Here is a 20,846-nt window from a genome sequence, read left to right on the forward strand (position 1 = left end):
TTTAAAAAGACTTTTAAATTTTATTTGAAAGTGTTACAGAAAGGGAGAGAGAGAGAAGAGGTCTTCCCTCTGCTGGTTCATGTCCCACATGGCCAGAATGGCCAGGGCCAGTCCAGACTGAAGCCAGGAACCTGGAACTCCATTTCGGTCTCCCACATAGGGGGCAGGTCCCAAACACTTAGGCCACCTTCAGCTGCTTTTCCATGCACATTAGCAGGGAGCTGAATGTAAAGTAGAGCAGCTGGGACCTGAACTCCAACCGGCATTTCATATGGCATGCTGACATTGCAGGTGGTGGCTTAACCCACTGGAACACAATGCCAGCCCACAACATTATTTTTTTTAGAGACAACAGATTTCATGTATTTCATATACATAGTTCTAGGAAGATAATGCTACTTTCCACTCTCCTTACCTTCCTCTGTAGCTCTCATGCTCCACATCAGTCCTTTTTTTTTCTTCTAATTTTTGTGACAATATACTTTCAATTTACTTTTTCTCAAAAACATTTATTTACTTACTCAAAAAGCAGAGTTACAGAGAGGAAAAGGCAGAGAGAGAGTGAGAGAGCGTGTGCGCATCATCTTCTATCTGCTGGTTCACTCCCTGAATGGCTGCAATGGCCAGAGCTGGGCTGATCCAAATCCAGGACCCAGGAGCTTCTTCCAGGTCTCCCATGTAGGTGCAGGAACCCAAGGATTTGGGCCATCTCCTACTGCTTTCTCATGTCATAGCAGAGAGCTGGGTCAGAAGTGGAGCAGCCAGGTCTCAAACCGGTGCCCATATGGGATGCCGTCACTGCAGACAGTGGCTTTACCCACTACGCCACAGTGCCAGCCACCCAATTTACTTTATAATCACAATCTTAATCCTTTACTAAATAAAGAATTTGAAAAGTAGTCAATAGAAAAACACTGTTCCTCAGGAGTATAGATAAGGGCTATAAACAATAATCAAATCTCTGTCAATTCTACTATATACATTACTTTTTTGTACTCTATATATTAGCTGCCACAAATCAGATAATTGGATAAAAATGTTCATGTTTGAATACAAGACAGAATATTAAAAATATAAATGATTTTTTGAAATATGATTTAATTATATGATAATATGTATACATGCCTGTGTATGTATATGAGGGGGCTTCCACATATTAACTTACAAATTAGTTAAAAGATATCAGGAGGCAGGTGTTTAGCCTAGTGGTTCAGATGTCTGCATCCAGCATCAGGATACCTGGGTTTAGTTTCTAGCTCCAGTTTCTAGCACCAGGTTTCTCCTAATGCAGATGCTGGGAAGCAGTGGTGATGGCTCATTTTCCTGTCACCCATGTGGGAGGCCTGGATGGCGTTCTTGTGCCAGCCTAATCCTCAGGCTATCCCTGCCCAGCCCCAACTGTTGTGGGCACTTGGGAGTGAAGCAGTGGGTGGTAGGTCATAATTCTCTCTCTCTCTCTCTTACTCTCTTCTCCTTTCTCTCTTTGACTCTCTAATAATAATAATACACATTTTCCATGAACTTTTTGAAGTTATATATAAAGCGAATGATGTAAAATTTTATTAATGGAATTTGTGTATTTCTTCAAATATGCTTCTGCTATCTGTACAGGAGGAAAAAAAATACTCAATATGATAGAAAGTATAAAACTCAGATTGTTTCTCAAGGTGATATCCAATTTTTTCAAAACCTGTGCTTTCACTCTCTAACTTTAAAACTTCACTAAACATAGGTTTGATTACTACTGTTTGATCAAAAATAAAGTCATCAGGCTTTATGATTGGGCTCCTGTTTCTAGACCTACACTGGGTCTCTCTCCTCTCCTCTGTATCCCAACTCTAGACTTGTTTCCTCCAAAGCATCATACTCTTTCAGAACATTCCAGGGTTTGCCTGGAACTGTGTTCCAAACTCCTCATTCTTCATCGTCTAATTCTTGCTCCAGCTGCCTTTCAGTCCTCTTTTTGGACTCTATTTAGAACAAAGGCATTAGAAGCAAAGAGAATTTGGATGAATTTAGCGAAGATGTGGCATGGTGCAATGCAGAGTATATTCACGACACTCAACTGTTGAGAGAGTTGGATTCTAAAGTTGTCTGAAAGCTTTTGAAACTTCCTTTATGAGGTTTCAGTTTTCCCATCTACAAAATGTGGTAATAATACTTTTTGTGGAGTTGTGGTATTTATATAAAAGGATTATTTAGGATATCTGACACAGCATGTATTTAAGTGAACACTTTTTTATTTTCTAAATTTTACTTAAAGTATACAAATTTCATCTATACAGATTTGGAACATAGTGATTCTTCCCACCCAACCCTCCCTCCTGCCCATGCTCTCAATTTTCTTCCTCCTCTTCCTCCTATTCTGACTTAATTTTTACAAAGATCTATTTGCAGTTCACTTTTTACTCATAAGATTAACCCTACACTAAGTAAAGAGTTCAACAAATAGTATTAGGGAAAAAACAAACAAACAAACAAACAAACAAACACTGTTCCTCAACAGTAGAGTCAAGAACTATAAACAGTCATTGAATCTTAAAATGTCAATTCACTCCTATACATTACATTTTAGGTACTCTTCTAGTTACCACAGATCAGGGGAAACATGGTATTTGTCTTTTGGGGACTCGCTTATTTCACTAAGTATAATGGTTTCCACTTGCATCCATTTTGCTGCAAAATACAGGATTTATTTCTTTTTTTAACCTCTGAGAAATATTCCATAGTGTATATGTTTCTTTATCCAGTCTTCAGTTGGTGGACATTTGGGTTGATTCCATACCCTAGCTATTGTGAACTGAGCTGCAATAAATGTGGGGTACAGATAACCCTTTTATGTGCTGATTTCATTTCCTTTGTATAAATTCCCAGGAGTGGGATGGCTGGGTCATATAATAGATCTATATCCGATTTCTTAGGTTTCTCCATACTGTCTTCCACAATTGCTGCTCCTGTTTACATTCCTACCACCAGTGCCACATCCTCACCACCATTTATTGTTTGTTGATTTCTGTATGAGAGCCATTCTAACTGGGGTGAGGTGAAACCTCATGGTGGTTTTGATTTGCGTTTACCTGACTGGCTGGCTAGTGATCCTGAACATTTTTTCATGTGTCTGTTGCCATTTGAATTTCCTCTTTTGCAAAATGCCTGTTCAACCACTGTTAATAAAGAAATGATTTACATTAAGAATTAGACAGCAGAATGCCTTTTGATAGATTAAAATGGAATGCATACTTTAATTTGTAAAAATTTTCTTTCACACACATACACACTGATGCACAGTTTCTATTTTGGCTGTTGAGAATAAATCTTCTGTAAATTATTCTGTAATTACTTTCTGTTTATTTTTCTTAAATGGACAGAGAAGAATGACACAAATTATCTACATGAATAAAACAAGTTTTGTTTTGTTTTGTTTTGTTTTTTACAGGCAGAGTGGACAGTGAGAGAAAGACAGAGAGAGAGAAAGGTCTTCCTTTTCCACTGGTTCACCCCCGCTGTGGCTGGCACGATGCGGCCAGTGCACCATGCTGATCCAAAGCAAAGGAGCCAGGTGCTTCTCCTGGTCTCTCATGGGGTGCAGGGCCCAAGCACTTGGGCCATCCTCCACTGCCTTCCTGCGCCATAGTAGAGAGCTGGACTGGAAGAAGAGCAACCGGGACTAGAACCCGGTACCCATATGGGTTGCCGGCACTGCAGATGGAGGATTAGCCTATTGAGCTGTGGCGCCGGCTGAAACAAGGGATATTACGAGGCCGGCACCGTGGCTCACTTGGTTAATCCTCTGCCTGCGGCACCGGCATCTCATATGGGTACCGGGTTCTAGTCCAGGTTGCTCCTCTTCCAGTCCAGCTCTCTGCTGTGGCCCGGGAGGGAGGGCAGTGGAAGATGGCCCAAGTGCTTGAGCACCTGCACCCAAGTGGGAGACCAGGAGGAAGCACCTGGCTCCTGGCTTCGAATCAGCGTAGCTCGGACCATAGCCGCCATTTGGGGGTGAACCAACGGAAGGAAGACCTTTCTCTCTCTCTCTCTCACTGTCTAACTCTGTCAAATAAAAATAAAAATAAAAATAAAAATGGGATATCACTACAAACTCTGCAGACATCAAAAGATAATAAAGGAATTTTACAAAGCACTCTATACCTATAAATTTGACAACTTAGCTTAAATGGAGCAGTTCTTAAAATAACACAGTTCACCCAATTTTGAATGAAACAGGTAATGTGAATAGTCATACAACTATTAAGGGAACTGAATTCATAATCTAAAAACGTTTTAAAAAAGGGATCCCCAAACCCCCCATAGCTTTGCCAGAAAATTATAACAAGCACTTAAAGAAGAATTAACATGAATTCTGAACAGTCATTCTCTAAAAACAGAAGAGGACAATGGAATTTAAGAGCTAATATGAATTTCCCATGAACTTTTTTAAATCCCTTGTATTTCCCTAGTCTGTGTTATGAAGCTAGTATCCCTTGATTTCAAAACAGATGGTACACTGGCCAGCGCCGTGACTCAATTGGCTAATCCTCCGCCTGCGGTGCCGGCACCCCAGGTTCTAGTCCCAGTTGGGGTGCCAGATTTGGTCCCAGTTGCTCCTCTTCCAGTCCAGCTCTCTGCTGTGGCCTGGGAAAGCAGTGGAGGATGGCTCTAGTCCTTGGGTCCTGCACCTGCATGGGAGACAAGGAGGAAGCACCTGGCTCCTGGCTTCGGATCGGCTCAGTGCACCGGCCACAGCAGCCATTTGTGGGGTGAACCAATGGAAAAAAGGAAAACCTTTCTTTTTTTATTTTTTATTATTTTTTTTTATTTTTTTGACAGGCGGAGTGGACAGTGAGAGAGAGAGACAGAGAGAAAGGTCTTCCTTTGCCGTTGGTTAACCCTCCAATGGACGCTGCGGCTGGCGCGCTGCAGCCGGCGCACCGTGCTGATCTGATGGCAGGAGCCAGGTGCTTCTCCTGGTCTCCCATGGGGTGCAGGACCCAAGCACTTGGGCCATCCTCCACTGCACTCCTGGGCCATAGCAGAGAGCTGGCCTGGAAGAGGGGCAACCGGGACAGAATCCGGTGCCCCGACCGGGACTAGAACCCGGTGTGCCGGCGCCGCTAGGCGGAGGATTAGCCTGTTGAGTTACGGCGCCGGCCTGAAAAACCTTTCTCTCTGTCTCTCTCTCTCATTGTCTAACTCTGCCTGTCAAAAAAAAAAAAAAAAAAAAACAGATGGTATATGTGCTCACACATACATGCATATACACATACATGCACATTATAGATCAACATCCCTCGTGAATGTAGAATTGAAACAAATCTTTAACAAAATATTAGCAATACATAAATGGAATTAGTACTATTGTCAAATGAGTTTTATTCCAGGGATGTTAGAATGCTTCAATATTAAAAAATTAATAAGGGAAATCTACACAATTATGTTAATTGATGCAGAGAAAACTCGTACGATGCTGGTAGAAAACATAAAATGGCACAATGATTATAGAAAACAGTTTGGAAGTTTCTTAAAACATTTAACTACCTTAGGCCGGCACCGCGGCTCAATAGGCTAATCCTCCACCTGTGGCGCCGGCACACCGGGTTCTAGTCCCGGTCAGGGTGCCAGATCCTGTCCCAGTTGCCCCTCTTCCAGGCCAGCTCTCTGCTGTGGCCAGGGAGTGAGAGGAGGATGGCCCAAGTGCTTGGGCCCTGCACCCCATGGGAGACCAGGAGAAGCACCTGGCTCCTGGCTTCAGATCAGCGCGGTGCGCCGGCCACAGCGGCCATTGGAGGGTGAACCAACGGCAAAGGAAGACCTTTCTCTCTGTCTCTCTCTCTCACTGTTCACTCTGCCTGTCAAAAAATAAATAAATAAATAAATAAAATAACTACCCTGTCTCCTCAGATTTATAATTTATCCCAGATAATTTATCCCAGATAAATGAAAACATGTTCACCTAAGAACCTGTACACAAATATTTATGGCAAAATTATTCATAATAACTGAAATCCTCCCAGATGCCCTTCAACATCTGTATCATTGAAAACTACTCAGCCATCAAAAAAAAGAGCAGACAGGGACAGCTCTTTAGCACAGTGGTTAAGATTCCTGCATCTCTATCATAGTGCCTGTGTTTGAGTACCAGCTCCACTTTAACTTCCAGCTTCCTATTTATTCACATCCTGGGAGGCAACAGATGATGGCTTAAGTACTTGGGTCCCTGCTACCCATGTGGAGACCTGGATTAAGTTCCAGGTTCCTGTCTTTGGCCTTAGCCCCATCTGACCGTTACAGGCTTTTGGGGAAGTAAACCAACTTATTCTCATTCTCATTCTCATTCTCTCTCTCTCCCCCCACCTCCTTCCCACCCCCTGCATTTCAAATAAAATGAAAGTAAATAAATAAATATTTTTAAAAGGAGCAAGCTGTTGATATATGTAACAACGTGGGTGAATCTCCATAAAATTATGCTGAGCGAGAAAAGCCTATCCTATAAGGCTACATATTGTATGATTCTGTTTATGTAACACTCTTGGCATGACAAAATTCTAGAAAAAGAGACCAGATTAGTGGTTTCCAGAAGTTAAGGAGGAGGTGGGGGCAGGAGAGCAGTAAGTGTGGCTATAAAGGACTACAAGAGGGATCCTTGTGGCAATGGATTTGATCATGGCTGTGACGTTGCACTGTAGGGTTGTTTGTGAGATGTTACCACTGGGAAAAACTAGAAGGAAACACAAGCTCTCTCTGTGTTATTTATTTCAACTGCATGTGAATTTACAGCTATTGAAAATAAAAACCCAGGGCATCATGGTGTTACAGGTAAAGCTAGTACCTGCGATGCCAGCATTCCATATGGGCACTGGTTCGTGTCCCAGCTGTTTCATTTCTGATCCAACTCCCTGCTAATGGCCTGGGAAAAGCAGCAGAGGATGGCCCAAGATGATACCCGGATGTAGCTACTGGTTCCTATCTTCAGCCTGACCCCATGCTGGCTGTTGGAGCCATCTGGGGGATATACCAGCAAAAAGAAGATGTCTCTGTCTCTCCTTCTCTCTCTGCAACTCTGCCTTTCAAATAAGTAAATAAAGTTTTAAAGATATATAATAAAAATTTAGTTAGTAAACTATTTTTTAAAGCAACGTTCACCTTTTTTTTGTAAAAATTTATGTCTTGCACCCACACACAGTGACACGTGCTTCCTATTTTGGCTGCTCAGAACATATCTTCTATAATCCATTGCATAATTACTTCCTGCTGTTCTTAAAATGAAGCAAATCATTTTAAATTATTTTTTCAAAAAGTTCCTATATATAGGAAATTAAGTTGTTCTTATTTTTAATTTTGGACACATTTGAGTTTGCCAAGAGCATCTATGAAATATTAATGTATAAATATTTGAAGTACCTAATTCAAAAAATAAGTTTTGCAAGATAGTCATGACAATCTTAATGCTGAAAAGAAGCTTGCATAAGGACAAACTCTGTGGTTTGGAGGTCAAAATGCTGTTCAGTTCTTCAATATCTACATTGAGACCAGAGTCATTTTTATTGAATAAACTAGCATAAAAACTGAAACTATTATGCTCTCATGCCTGTATGCAGTCATTCCAGCACAGCTCTGAGTAACTTGTTTGAAGAAAGTAATTTGTATGAAGAAACTAACTCAGTTGAAGAAGCATATTACAAATTTTTCCATTTAAAAAATTTGTATGCATGCTTATATGTTAAATACAAGGAGTACACTAGCAGATTTATAATCTGTCTCTTTTAAAAGAAAATAAGTATATATGTTAAATCACAGCCAAATATCTTTATATAAAAATGAAATGAACCTAAGAGATTAAAGCTGAAAATATATTTTAAAGTTTTTTTTCCTTTTCTATAATAAAACATGTAATGGCTGTGTTTAATATGTAGCAGAATTAAATTCTATTCTCATTTTCCATCTACTTATATTTTCTTTCTACACCCTTTTAAATAATGCATATTTTTTTTAAAAAAAATAGGGGTGGGCATTGTAGTGAGTCATAGCCTGGGATGTCTCATCCCATATTGGAATGCCTGTAATGGAGTCCTGGTACTGCCTCAACTTCCTGTTCAGCTTTTTGTTAATGTACCTGAGAGGCAAGTGATGGCTGAAATGTGAGTCCCTGTCACCCAGATGAGAGTTATGGGTAGAGTTCTTGGCTCCTGGTTTCAGCCTGGCCCAGCCCAGCTATTGTGGCCATTTTGGAAGTAAACTTTTAGATGGAAAATCCTAATATCTATCTATCTATCTTTCTTTCTTTCTTTCTTTCTTTCTTTCTTTCTTTCTTTCTTTCTTTCTTTTTCTTTTTCTTTTTCTTTTTCTTTTTCTTTTCTTTCTATCCATCCATCTACCTACCTACCTACCTATATCTCTATCTCCCTCCCTACATCCTTCCCCCTCTTTCTCTTTCTCTCTCTCTGACTCCCCCTCCCTCCCTCTGTCTCTATCTGCCTCTCTCTCTCCTTCAGTTCTTCATTTCAAATAATGTAAATAAATAAATAAATAAAAATGGATATGCATTATTTTTAAAAAAGCAATAGAAGAGTGGGGAAATTGCTCATTAATATAAAGATGAGAAATTGAAAAGCTGTCAGGCTCTTGGCTCTACTTGTAATTTTGTACTTACTTTTTTTGTTTTAAATATGATGTTGAGTGGGGGGGAGGTGGAAACGCAACCAATTTCAGCTCTCCTACTTGCTAACTCTGAATTTGAAGTCTAAAATTTAAAGAATAATAATAACTATTTATAATATCAATACTAGTGGCTTAGAGCCAGTGCTGTGGTACAGTGGGTGCTGGTTTTAGTCTCGGCTGCTCCTCTTCCAATCCAGCTCTCTGCTATGGCCTGGGAAAGCAGTGGAATCTGGCCCAAGTGCTTGGGCCCCTGTATCCATGTGGGAGACCCAGAAGAAGCTCCTGGCTCCTGGGCTTCAGATCAGTGCAGATCTGGCCATTGCAGCCATTTGGGGAGTGAATCAGCAGAAGGAAGATCTTTCTCTCTGTCTCCTCTTCCTCTCACTGTCTGTAACTTTACCTCTCAAATAAATAAATAAAATCTAAAAAAAAAAAAATAGAGGCTTAAATGAGATAACAAATCTCGGGGGCCTAGAAAAATGTCTATTCCTTTTTAAGTACTAAGTATTCAGTCACATCTACTTTATTCCCTCATGATGGTCATACATTTTATTTTCTGTTTGGCCATAATCTAGAGAGTGGAAGAATGCTATTTTGTATACCTGAAGATAGAGTTCTACATATTTAGAACAATTCTTGATCATATTAACATCAAATTCATGACAAAAAAAATTACCCCACTTAGAATTTGTCTCCTTTTACTAAAAGTAAGAAAATATACATTGTTATTAATTTGTAGATCTCAAAAAGGTAGCAATAACTTTGCACTGTCTGAACTTCATCAGATACATTCTATGCATTATTTGTAAAGTAATCAAGTCATAGACGTATGAAAATATTTTCATAACATTGAATAGATTCCAATTATTTACATTTTCTTCCCCTATATATGCTATTAAAATGACAAAATAAGCATAAAATCAAGAACAAATTCATAGTAGAAATGAAAAATAAGGAGTGCTGCCATAAGAGGCATTTGAGAAGTTCTGAAAGGGAAAGGGAAAATGTTGGGTTTAGACAAAACCAAAGGAAGAAATCCACAAACACTGATAGAGAAGACAGGATATTACTGGAACAGTGGCCAGACTTGACAATCACATTAGAGCTCTATGAAAAAATCACAAGCTTAAGCAACAAGGCACGATTACCAGAGGCAGCAGATAGTAGTCAGGGCAACTCACAAACCTCAGTGTTTAGATAAGGGGCACTTGACTTTTTTTTTTCAAAGATTTTTATTTATGTATTTGACAGGTAGAGTTACAGACAGTGAGAGGGAGAGACAGAGAGGTCTTCCATGAGCTGGTTCACTCCCCAAATGCCCACAACAGCCAGAACTGGGCCAATCCAAAGCCAGGACCCAGGAGCCTCCTCCAGGTCTCCCATGTGGGTGCAGGGGCCCAAGCACTAGGGCCATCTTCTGCTTTCCCAGGCCTTCATCAGGGAGCTGGATTGGAAGAGGAGCAGCCAGGACTAGAACCAGTGCCCATATGGGATGCTGGCACTGTAGGCAGAGGATTAACCTACTGTGCCACAGCACTGACCCCAGGAGCCCTTGACTTTGTGGTTTACCCATGGGTAGTAATAACTGAATAAGGTGAAGAGTCTGCTGAAACCACTGGTGTCAGAGTGGAGGCAGGAGAGAGAGATGGTGCCGCATCCAGAAAAATGGTTCGCAAGAACATCAAATATTTGGTGAAGATTAACAACCAAAAATAAAGAAATAGGGTTCAATGAACAACTCTTAGAAAACAGAATTAATGCCAAAAAGAGTTTCTGATTAGTCACCTTGGAAATATTTGAGAGATCATTGTACTCATAAAATTAAAAACAGACTGTGAGGGTACTTCAAAAAGTTTATAGGAAAATGGAAATACGAGATGTTTATTTTGGTACAAAAAGTTGAAATCCTTGCATAGTCTTCTCATAATATGCATCTCTGTGAACTTTTTGGAGAACCCTGTATGCATGGGTTTCAATTTTTGTTTGCACCAAAGTAAACTTATCTTTCATTTTCCATGAACTTCTTGAAATTCCCTCATGTTTTAACTCATGTTTTAGGAATGGAATACGTGAGGGAAGCAAAGTTTTGAAAAGTTCAAAACAAGATTACATCAGACATTATAATGAAATGTCTAAAGGTTTAGTGCCTTGTCTTATTGATTAAATGGTATATCCCCAAAGCCTAAGATAGTGCCTGACATGTAGCTGATGGTCAGTATGTATTTTCTAAACAAACTAATGGAAGTGCTATACTAAACAATGTAGTACTCCCAGAACATAAATCAAGAAGAACTGTAGAGCTGTATTATCCACTTACTAGAAAGCTTAGAAGTAGGAGAAGCTACATCAGTTCTTAGTAGAGTGTGATATTAGCACAGAAACACACAAGTAGATTAGTGGGAACATAATAGAGCCCAAAAATATAAAAACAATCTATATAACAAAGGTTACATTTCAAATTTGGGGAGTAATAATGACTTGAGGATGATAGTCTATCTTTTATTGGGAAAAATAGAATATTTAAAATATTTTAAAATATTTAGAATTAAGCATTATTACCATATATCATACACACAAAATATCCCAGGTTAGTACCCCATTAACTCCGGTTTTTAGTACCTAATTTTACTCCAAATGACTTGATAGGATAGTGTTTCCTATGAATATAGTTTATTCATGGGACAATGTCTAGAAAATCTGTCATCTTCACATGTTTCACATGTTTCTACTGATGTCACCAACTAATTTTCTGATATTTAACAGTCTTCTCTGCAAACTCATTGTGACCCTGGGTTTGCTTGGGTAATTTAATATCATCATTGACTTTTTGCTGGACCCACTTTTTCTTTCTACTGACACCAGTGTGTCTCCTTTAGTACTATTTGACATTTTATTAGGAGGTTGAAGAAGTCCCTTCATAACTAAATTAAGTTAATTCACATGATTTAGAATCCACTTAAATCCAAGTAAATGGATATTTTAAATGTTCATTAGTTTAAATAATTTGAGAATAACAGAGGAGGAAACATGAAAGTGAATATTTGAAACTTAAAGAAAATTTAGAAGAAAATGTCACATTACCTAAGTCTCATCCTCGTGAGGAATTATATGTTCTCATTTTATTCTCATATGGATCATTTATGTATGAGCTGCAGTAATGCCATGAAATTCCTACTGTTGCATCAGAACATATTTCACTTCAATCTTTACCTCAACATGAAAATGTTCTCATGATAATATGTTCTGTTTGATGAAGATAATTCAGAATATGTGTTGGCAAGGCATGCCATCCCATATGTGACACCAGTAACTTCACACATTAGTGGATTTAACAATCCCTATTTAAGATAAGATGGTTTCATAAGTGTAAGACTAGAGCAGTCTAGCTGGACCCAGTGCTCAGAATGTCCCCACACTTGGGGTTTAATGCTCTTTGATAGCCATATAAAATCCATAATGGTTTTATCTCTGAATTTGCATTTTTAAATGAAGTCTGTGGGATAATGAATCATGTGTTGGGGCTTAGAGTCCTAGAACATTTGTAATCCTACCTCCCACCATATCCCCACCTTATGAGGTGTTATTGCTGGCTCTCTGCTCACCTATCTCTGGAGCACCTGGCCCACCCAGCAACTGCTAGCAGAGCAGTGAGACCGTGAGAATGGTGTATGTGCCAAGTTGCAGGGTAGAGCCACTGTGGACCTGTAAGAGTGTACCCTCACTCTGTGAGTACCCCATATGTTAGGGAGCAAGATATTAAGCAGCAGGTTCAAAATATTATGTGTAGTTAGAAACAGACCCATGGAAAAAATGAAAAAAAAAAACTGTAATAAAGGGTCCCACCTTTTCATGTTGCACTGATTCCAACAACTCTATGTAGATAACCCTACCTCCTTCACAGTCATTCCTGAACTGTTCAGTTTTAGCTCCTCACAGATATTCCCTAACCACTATAGTAGGAGTCACAAACTTTCCATAAAGAACCAGAAAGTAAAATATTTTCATCTTCTTAATTTATAAATCTCTGTTGCAACTATCGAAGTCTGCTATTGTAGCACGAAAATAGCCATAGACAAAATAAATGAATGAATACATGGCTATTCCCAATAAATATTTTTTTATTTATCAGCTATGAAATTTGAGTTTCATACAGTTTTCATGAATTACTAATATTATTCTTCCTATGATTTTTTTCAAACATTAAAAATGTGGGGAGCAGGTGATTGGCCTAGTAGTTAAGATTGCAGGTTGGGAACCCCTGCATCCCATATCAGAGTGCTTGGGTTTAAGTTCTGGCTCTTCTCCTGATTCCAGTTTTCTGCTAGTTCATACCCTGCAAGGCAAGGCAACAAGTAACAGCTCAAGTGATTGGCCCCTTCCACCCATTTGGGAGACATGCATTGAGTTCCTAGATTCCAGCCTCAGCCTGACCCAGCCCTAGCCATTTGGGCATTTGGTGAGTGAACCAGGAGATGGGAAATCTATCTTTTTCACCTTCTCTGTTTCAAATAAATAAATATATAAAAATGTATACAGACACATAACTGTGGAAAACATCCTTAGCTCACAGACTTTATAGAAATAGAAGCCTGGATTTGGCCTATGAACTGTAGTGTGCTGACTCATTACTAATATATAATGCTTCTATTTTCCATCATCTCAGCTGCTCAGTGAGTTTTAGGCAATGACTTCCTCTTCAATGTTTCTTATGCTGGCAGGTAATAACCAACAGACCATTCTGAAGAAAGAAACAGGAATGAGAACAGGTGATTTGTCGCTCCTCAGGGGCGACAATTCCCTTGGAATTTCCATTAGCCTGCCTGCCCTGTTCCAGATATTTCTTTGAAGCCATACTACAGTGAAGTCATAGCACTCTGAGTAAAGAAAGGAATTTATCATGTATACTTGAATAAATGTGTTCTGAGCAGTCTAGACTGAGTCTCTATAGCATACAGTCATACATCTTATATAATTCCAGTATAGTGGCATAAATTTCCATTTCCCACACATAAAAAAAAAAGTACCATCTGGCATTCATCCAAATGAGAAATCTGTGTGTGACCTAGACTTCTCTCTTAAAATCAGCCTTCACAACCAATCAGACGTCAAGTACTAAAGACTTAACTGCCTTAGCATCTCCTAAGAACATCTGCTGTCCCCAACTCCATCGCTGCTACTATACTTCAAGATCATACTATGCCTTGGCTGGACATAATTTAAGTAACCTCCCTTCCTTTAGTCCCACCATGGCCAATTCATTCTTTAAACAATGGAAGTGATTTTATTAAAACTGAAACGTAGTTATGAGGTTCTCTTGCTTGGAATCATTCAGTAGTTCATTAAAATACGCAGGTTAATAACCAAACTCCTTAACACAGCTCTCCAACTTCCAGCATCTCATCTTGTGAGCCCCCCACTTCCTTCACATACACTATACTACAGCCATACCAAACTACTTGCCATTTTGAACTCCTTCTCACCATTTTCTTCCATCTGCCTACCACCTCTGCTTAACAAAAATTCATCAAAACCTTTTCTGATCTCTGTTACGCAGAAGCTTGCCTTATATTTTGTCTCCCTTATATTGTATGCTGCTGCATATTTCTTATTTCTTTTTATTTTAAGATTTATTTTTATTTATTTGAAAGGCAGAGTTACAAAGAGGCAGAGGCAGAGGGAGAGAGAGAGAGGTCTTCTATTTGCTGGTTCACACCCCAGATGGCTGCAATGGCCGGAGCAGCGCCCATCCAAAGCCAGGAGCCAGGAGCCAGGAGCTTCACACAGGTCTCCCACACAGGTGCAGGAGCCCAAGGACTTGGACCATCTTTTACTGCTTTCCCAGGCCATACCAGAGAGCTGGATTGGAAGCAGAGCAGCTGGGACTCGAACCAGTGCCCATGTGGGATGCCAGCACTGCAGGCTGTGGCTTTACCCACTACGCCACAGCGCCAGCTCCAGTAGCTCTTATTTTTACACTGAAGCATAACCAGTGTATTACTTGTCTCTTCCCTTAAACACCATCCCTCCTCCCACCTCAAGTCTATAGTCACCTGTCTTATATTTTATTCCCATCACCATGCTTACTGTGGTATCTGCATCTTAGTATCATTCAGCAAATATTTGTGAAATTAATTAATTCACCAAAAATAGACTTGTTTTCATGATTGCATAACAAATTGTGTTTTTAATGCAATAGAATTATGCATGGATAGGATTCAGAAACATATATTTAGAAACACTTAGAAGTAAAGGGATCATATACATGAGTTGGCTTGACCTTTATAAAACTTATGGGAGGGAACATTATAGAAATTTAATTCATTGTCCATACATAAAGTGAAACAAATTCACAATACAGAGCAATAAAACAAAACCTATAACAGTGGACACACCTGTGTTTCCAATGGGACCAGTGTCATAGCTTGTGCCATTTTAATTACTGTTATAAAGTCTAGTGGAAAGGACATGGAATGTGAAATTGAGATTCAGTAGCTCCAAGGACAGACATTTCACAAGAAACCTAGCCTTACACTAAGCCCTGATCTTTTATACTTCAAAAACAACTGAGTCTTGTGTGGGTACTAATTTGAATTCTATTAATAAGTTAATGTGTCATAATAATAAATGACTTGCACTTTATTGCATAATATTATTTATGACTCTCAGCCTCTTTCATACAAATATTACAGTGGTAGAAGAGCAGAGCATATTTCAATAATTTATATACTTTATCTTTTTAAAACTGTAAAATGCAAATGTTTTCCCTATGTCTATTTTAGATCATAGACTAAATGATATCTACTTGGAAAAAAAAACATGATGAGTTTGAGATATAGGATATTTGTGAATTTTGCAGGAAAATAGAGTATAGTGATTAACAAATATTTGAGGGAAGTGAAAGCTTTGGGAAATGTAAAGTACAATAAACTTTATTGTGAAGACTACATTTAATCTTGTGAATTATAAGAGATCATCAGTATTTCAGTAACATAAATAAGAATAAAAAATAAAATTTGGATTGATTCTTGAGGACTGTATACATACCCTAGAGTAAAAAAGATTGCACTTTTTCTGAAAGCTGGTGGTAGAAGTTCTGCCAGGTAGGGGAAAAAAGTGAATAAAATTAAAAGTCTAGGGAAAAAGCCCAGAAAACATCCATAGGGAATAACCCACTGCTAACAAAGGATATTGGTGATATCTGCTATTACTCTGTAATTTTATATTTTATGTTTAAGTTGACTTTTCTTGCTACTTGGGGATTAATTTTAAAAAGAAAATCAAAATTCATTACAAATACCAAGTAGTGTCTTAGATCCAAGAAAATGTTCTACATAACTTTGCTGAATTCTGATGATTAAATTCCTGCATATGGTATTTGGGGACAATATCTAATGCCACCAACTCCTTGGACTCTATAAAGAGTCACAAGAGGGAACCGCCTTAATTATGCTTCAATGTTATAGGGGACCTTTTATTATTAGATTCTATATCCTCAGGGTCTGGCAAATGCCAGATGCTTAATAAAATGTTAGTTGAATGAACAGTGTGTTAAAATTGCAACTTTCAAAATGGATCAGTAAGAGAAATTCTGTGTACTGTATTTTTACAATCTGCTGGGGAAATCAAAAGCTTAAATTATTATATCATCTATGCCACAATGGTTTGTCATTAAATCATCTTTATTCATCAAGTGGTTACTTACTACCTTTTTGTAAAATGAAATTGTGTTATAGGTATGAAACTTACTTTAACTGAAAAAAATGTCACTTAGATTAGATCGATGGGGAGATTGTGCTGAAGATAAATATGATCATATTAATACTTTGTGCCATTCATTTATTTTAGCCTAAACAACGAACATCCATTGTATCTTCTCTGGATTTTCATCGAATGAATCACAACCAAGAATATTTTGAAATCAACACATCTGCAGGGTGTACAAGCTTTACTTCCAGCCCTCCTGTCAGTCCACCCACCTCTTCTGTGGAAACCACGGAAGTCAAGAATGAGGGAACTGACCATGCAGGTAAAGCAGTCACTTTATGCAGCCATATTTTTTAACTTTTAAGACTTAAGCCTTTATGCTTTAGAGGAATTAAAATTTATCTTTGTGCAAAATGTATTGCTTTTAGCTCATCTACATGCATGGGAATGCAGGGCTTCAGATTTTTGTCAGAGTGTAGATATAATATTCTTTTGAAATACATAATGAACTTTTGGGAGTCAGATATTAAAGACAATGACTTAACATCATTATGATAGTCAAATAGCAGAGGCCCAGAAATGCTCTGTTTCCACTGCTGTTTACCCCTCTCCAAACAGTGATGTCAGCTCAGCACGCTCTTTTGTTAGCAACTGCTTTCAGGCTAGAGAACTCATATCAAGGATGTCTAAGCTAAGACTAAGCTGGACTGTGTGGATGGGTGGTCTTGAAATCTGCTTAATCCAAGGCAAACTTGGAGAGGATAAGACTAGGGATAAGAGCAAGATGAAGGGAAAGAACCACATGCCAATAAGGTACCCCTGGTTCCATCCAGTGGGATTGCCCCTGCTTCCTTTCTTTGGGAGACAAAGGGCTAATAACTGGTAAGGCCAAGGGACAGAAATAGGAGAATTGAGACCTAAATAATCTCCCCTCTTTCTGATTTACAGTAAGTAAACTGCAATCACTTTTTAAAACCCAGTAGATATGATTAATATGAATTTTAGGATCATAAAGTAAGGTCAGTATATGTATTCCATGTAATCTGTTCAAAATGAGTGTGTGTATATGAGGATATAGTAGTATATGCAGGACTTATTTACGTCCTTTGATATGACTACTTGTAAAAGCATTAATACAAGCATTTCAAAAGAAAGTATTTTTCCTGAGGGATGAAAGCTAAGGCTTTAAAACAGGAAAAAAGCTTAGAAAATAGTTAAAAGAGAGTAGTAAGATGGATGTTCCATGGACGTTCTAATCCAACCTTTCATGGCAGCCAGAGTGTTACTTGTAAGATGTAAATAAAACTGTGGTATTACCATACTTAAATCCTTCAATGACCTCTCATTGTGCTTAAAATAAAATCCAATCCCTTACCAATGCCAATGAAGCCCAGGTTAACCTGATTCCCGAGTAACTTTGTTTTTAGCAAGCCCAGCCTGGCTCTCATCAACCTTCTTTTCTGGGCATCAGGCCCTGGGATTTTTGTACTTTGATTCTTTATGCCTGCAATCCGGGGCTTCTAATTGTCATGTGGCTGGGTACCATTTAGGTTTTGGCTCAAGGGCACTTTCTCATAGAAACCTTCCCAGAGCACCCTATCTCAAGTAGAAGCCCTTAGTGGATGATAATGCTTATAATAATGACACAAAAAGAAGCAGCAGCAAATACTTAACACAATTAATGAATCACTGTTGTAGGCAATTTGCATTTATCAACTGATTAAAACTTTACAACTGTCATATAAATAGTATTATTTTTATAGATAAGGAACTATAGACACAAAGATGGTAAGTGACTAAATAATTGCCCATAAAAACAGAGTTGGTATTCAAACCTGGTGTGAAGTGCACGTTCTTAACCATTTTTCTATGTTGGTCTAGTTACTTCTGTCAAATCAGCCTATTCTTTTTTTCATATAGCTTTACTTAATATAGAAAATTGTATTTACCATTTATTTACTTAATTATTATAGTTTCTCTTCTTTCCAGAATGTGAGCTACAATTGATGGGTCTCTGCTGAAGTCAGACTGCCCAAGTTTGATTGCTAACTGTGAGACTTAATATCTCACTTAGCTATGAGACATGACCTCCTCTTTTTGCTAGTTTTATTTTCTATAGAATTAGATTAACAATGGTTTAATTAAATTAATATGCTCTGCAATGTAGTAAGACAAATAAAGTGAGGGGCAGTCATTTGGTCAGGTGGTGAAGGTACCTACATCCCATATCAGAGTGGCTGGGTTCAAGTCCTAGCTCCACTACCAATTCTATCTCTCTGCTAATACCCACCCCTAGAGGCAGCCGGTGATGGCCTGCAGGTAGCTGGGTCCCTGCCACACACATGGAAGACTTGAACTGAGTTCCCGGCTTTTGGCTGGGCCTTGTGGATGTTTGGAGAGTGAACCAGTGAATGGGAGTATTCTCTCTCTCTCTCTCTCTCTCTCTTCCTCCCAATTAATTAAATTTGAGTGAAGAGCATAGTATCTGGCACATAGTGCTCAATAAATGTGAGTAACTATTAGAAAGTAGTAATACTATTATATAATTCCTTGTAGTCCAACCTGGTGTTGAACACCAGCATTTTCTGTATGTCTGCAACGTATCTTATGCAATTTTACAAGAGAGGAGAGATGGGATTTAATTTTTAAAGAGAAGTGATATGTGGACCTAGAGAAGGGTTCTGGGCATATAATTATTACTCAAATTGGTATTGAGTTACTAATTCAGTGGCTAGTCCACCATTTAGAATCTGAAAATGGAACGAACGACATAAACTTTGATACTTACCTTTAGGGACCTTCCTCTGCTTTTAGTTCCAGAGCCATGTTATTTTAAAACGTGTTTTTCAACAATTCTTTGAGAGACGTCAAAATATCATTTCTGTTTTTTCTTTGTTTTCAATTAAAAGCAAAAGAAATTACAGGTCTAGTTCCAAAGTCGTGGTGCGTTCTCTCTTCCCTGAGGCTGACCACCAGAGGGAGCTGATGAGAACGCAAACATGCTGCTGCTGCCAGAACTACAGGGGCACCAGCCACAGTGTGTGAAGACATTTTAATTATCAGAATATTTTCATGTTTGACCTTTAGACAGAACCAAAATGTCACCTTTTAATAGTTGAAAGGTTTTCTAGTAGCACGTTACTGTTATTTCCTAATGTAAGATCTCACTTCTGTATTTCATCAAAAATTCTAGGACAGCTTGATACTTAATAATAATATGGAAGGATAGTGCTGACTTACTTTACATTAAATATTAAAGCTTTCAATTTTAAAAGTAAAACTTGTAAGGTAGGCATTTATCTACTTGAAAAAGTTGAATGTCATTATCTTGCACATAGATAATCTGTTGTACTTTATGTTTAAAAACCTTCATGTAAAGACACTACCATATGATCTATTTAAAAACTTTGTGGAAAATGGAATTAAAAGGTAAGCTTATTTTGGTTCAAAAGAAATTTAAATCCATGTATAAAAATGATCTTCAAAAAGCTCATGGAAAACAGGCCTTATGAAAAGCCTATGTATACATTAAAAACTTTTTCAACCAAAGTAATCTTGTCTTTGAATTCCATTTTTTCTATTAACTTTTTGGAGTATCCCTGTCTATGAAAGAGAATGAGTTCAGGTGAGTTCAATCACTGATTTGCTAGGTATTTTTCATCAAATCACTTAAGTTTTCTGATCTTTAATTTGTTCCTTGTAAAAGGGAAATAATATCTATTGTTTGGGTATTTGTAGTAATAAATGAGTGTACTTGTGTAAATGTATTTTATAAATTATGGCATAAGTTCTTTAATATATCATTATATTATTTTCTTCTTTCACTATTTGAAATCTATAGGAGTTATAAAACAGATGAGACTACTGTAAGTTGACACATACTTCTGCCAAGGTAGCTGACCCTTTATTGATTTAGGAATATCAAAATTAACTGATAAATTTATAGTTCAGTTCATAAATTGTTGCATATACAAAAACATTAATTTTGACCAAAATGTTGCTTAACAGAACAAAGATTAAAATATCTTCCACAATAGGTTGTGTGCTCATTTTAGATGAGCCAATGAGTTTTTTTTTCCATAACGGAGTCATTTCAAAAATCACCTGAATTGTAATTAAAGCTGCAATTTTGGAATCATCAAAAATTTTTTTAAAGGGGAAGGCCTTTGATTTTAGACTGTAGAATGATATGAATGGGTTTACATTCAACCAGAAAGGTCACTCTAGTATTAATATGTAGCAGATAGATTTGAGATGAGGTGAGAGTGGAGGTGGAGAGAATGTGTCATCAGCAAGGGAAAGGTGTAAATGGATTTGAGCTATACAAAGAAATAGCAATTAATGGGTCAGTGTAACTGATTGGATGTGCAAAGGTGAAGGAGAATAAGGCGGGCTCCAAACTTTCTGTCTTAAGTAGATGAGTCAAATCCACATGCTGTGCTTTGAAATAAGGAATATTTGGGGAGAGGCATTTGGCACAGTGGTTG

At 38.1% G+C, this 20,846-nt stretch overlaps 1 protein-coding gene across 6 annotated transcripts in view; it reads left to right on the plus strand.

Annotated features, from left to right (window-relative positions):
- The window catches only part of ANKS1B (ankyrin repeat and sterile alpha motif domain containing 1B), a 1,247,671-nt gene that overhangs the window by 519,447 nt on the left and 707,378 nt on the right, over nt 1-20,846 (plus strand). For all 6 annotated transcript variants that reach the window (XM_062202004.1, XM_062202003.1, XM_062202008.1 and 3 more), the window contains exon 12: nt 16,501-16,681. In XM_062202004.1, the coding sequence (XP_062057988.1) occupies nt 16,501-16,681 (181 nt within the window). The remainder of the gene's footprint in view (nt 1-16,500; nt 16,682-20,846) is intronic.

This window comes from Lepus europaeus, chromosome 10 (genome assembly GCF_033115175.1).
Source record: "Lepus europaeus isolate LE1 chromosome 10, mLepTim1.pri, whole genome shotgun sequence".
Taxonomy (NCBI): domain Eukaryota; kingdom Metazoa; phylum Chordata; class Mammalia; order Lagomorpha; family Leporidae; genus Lepus; species Lepus europaeus.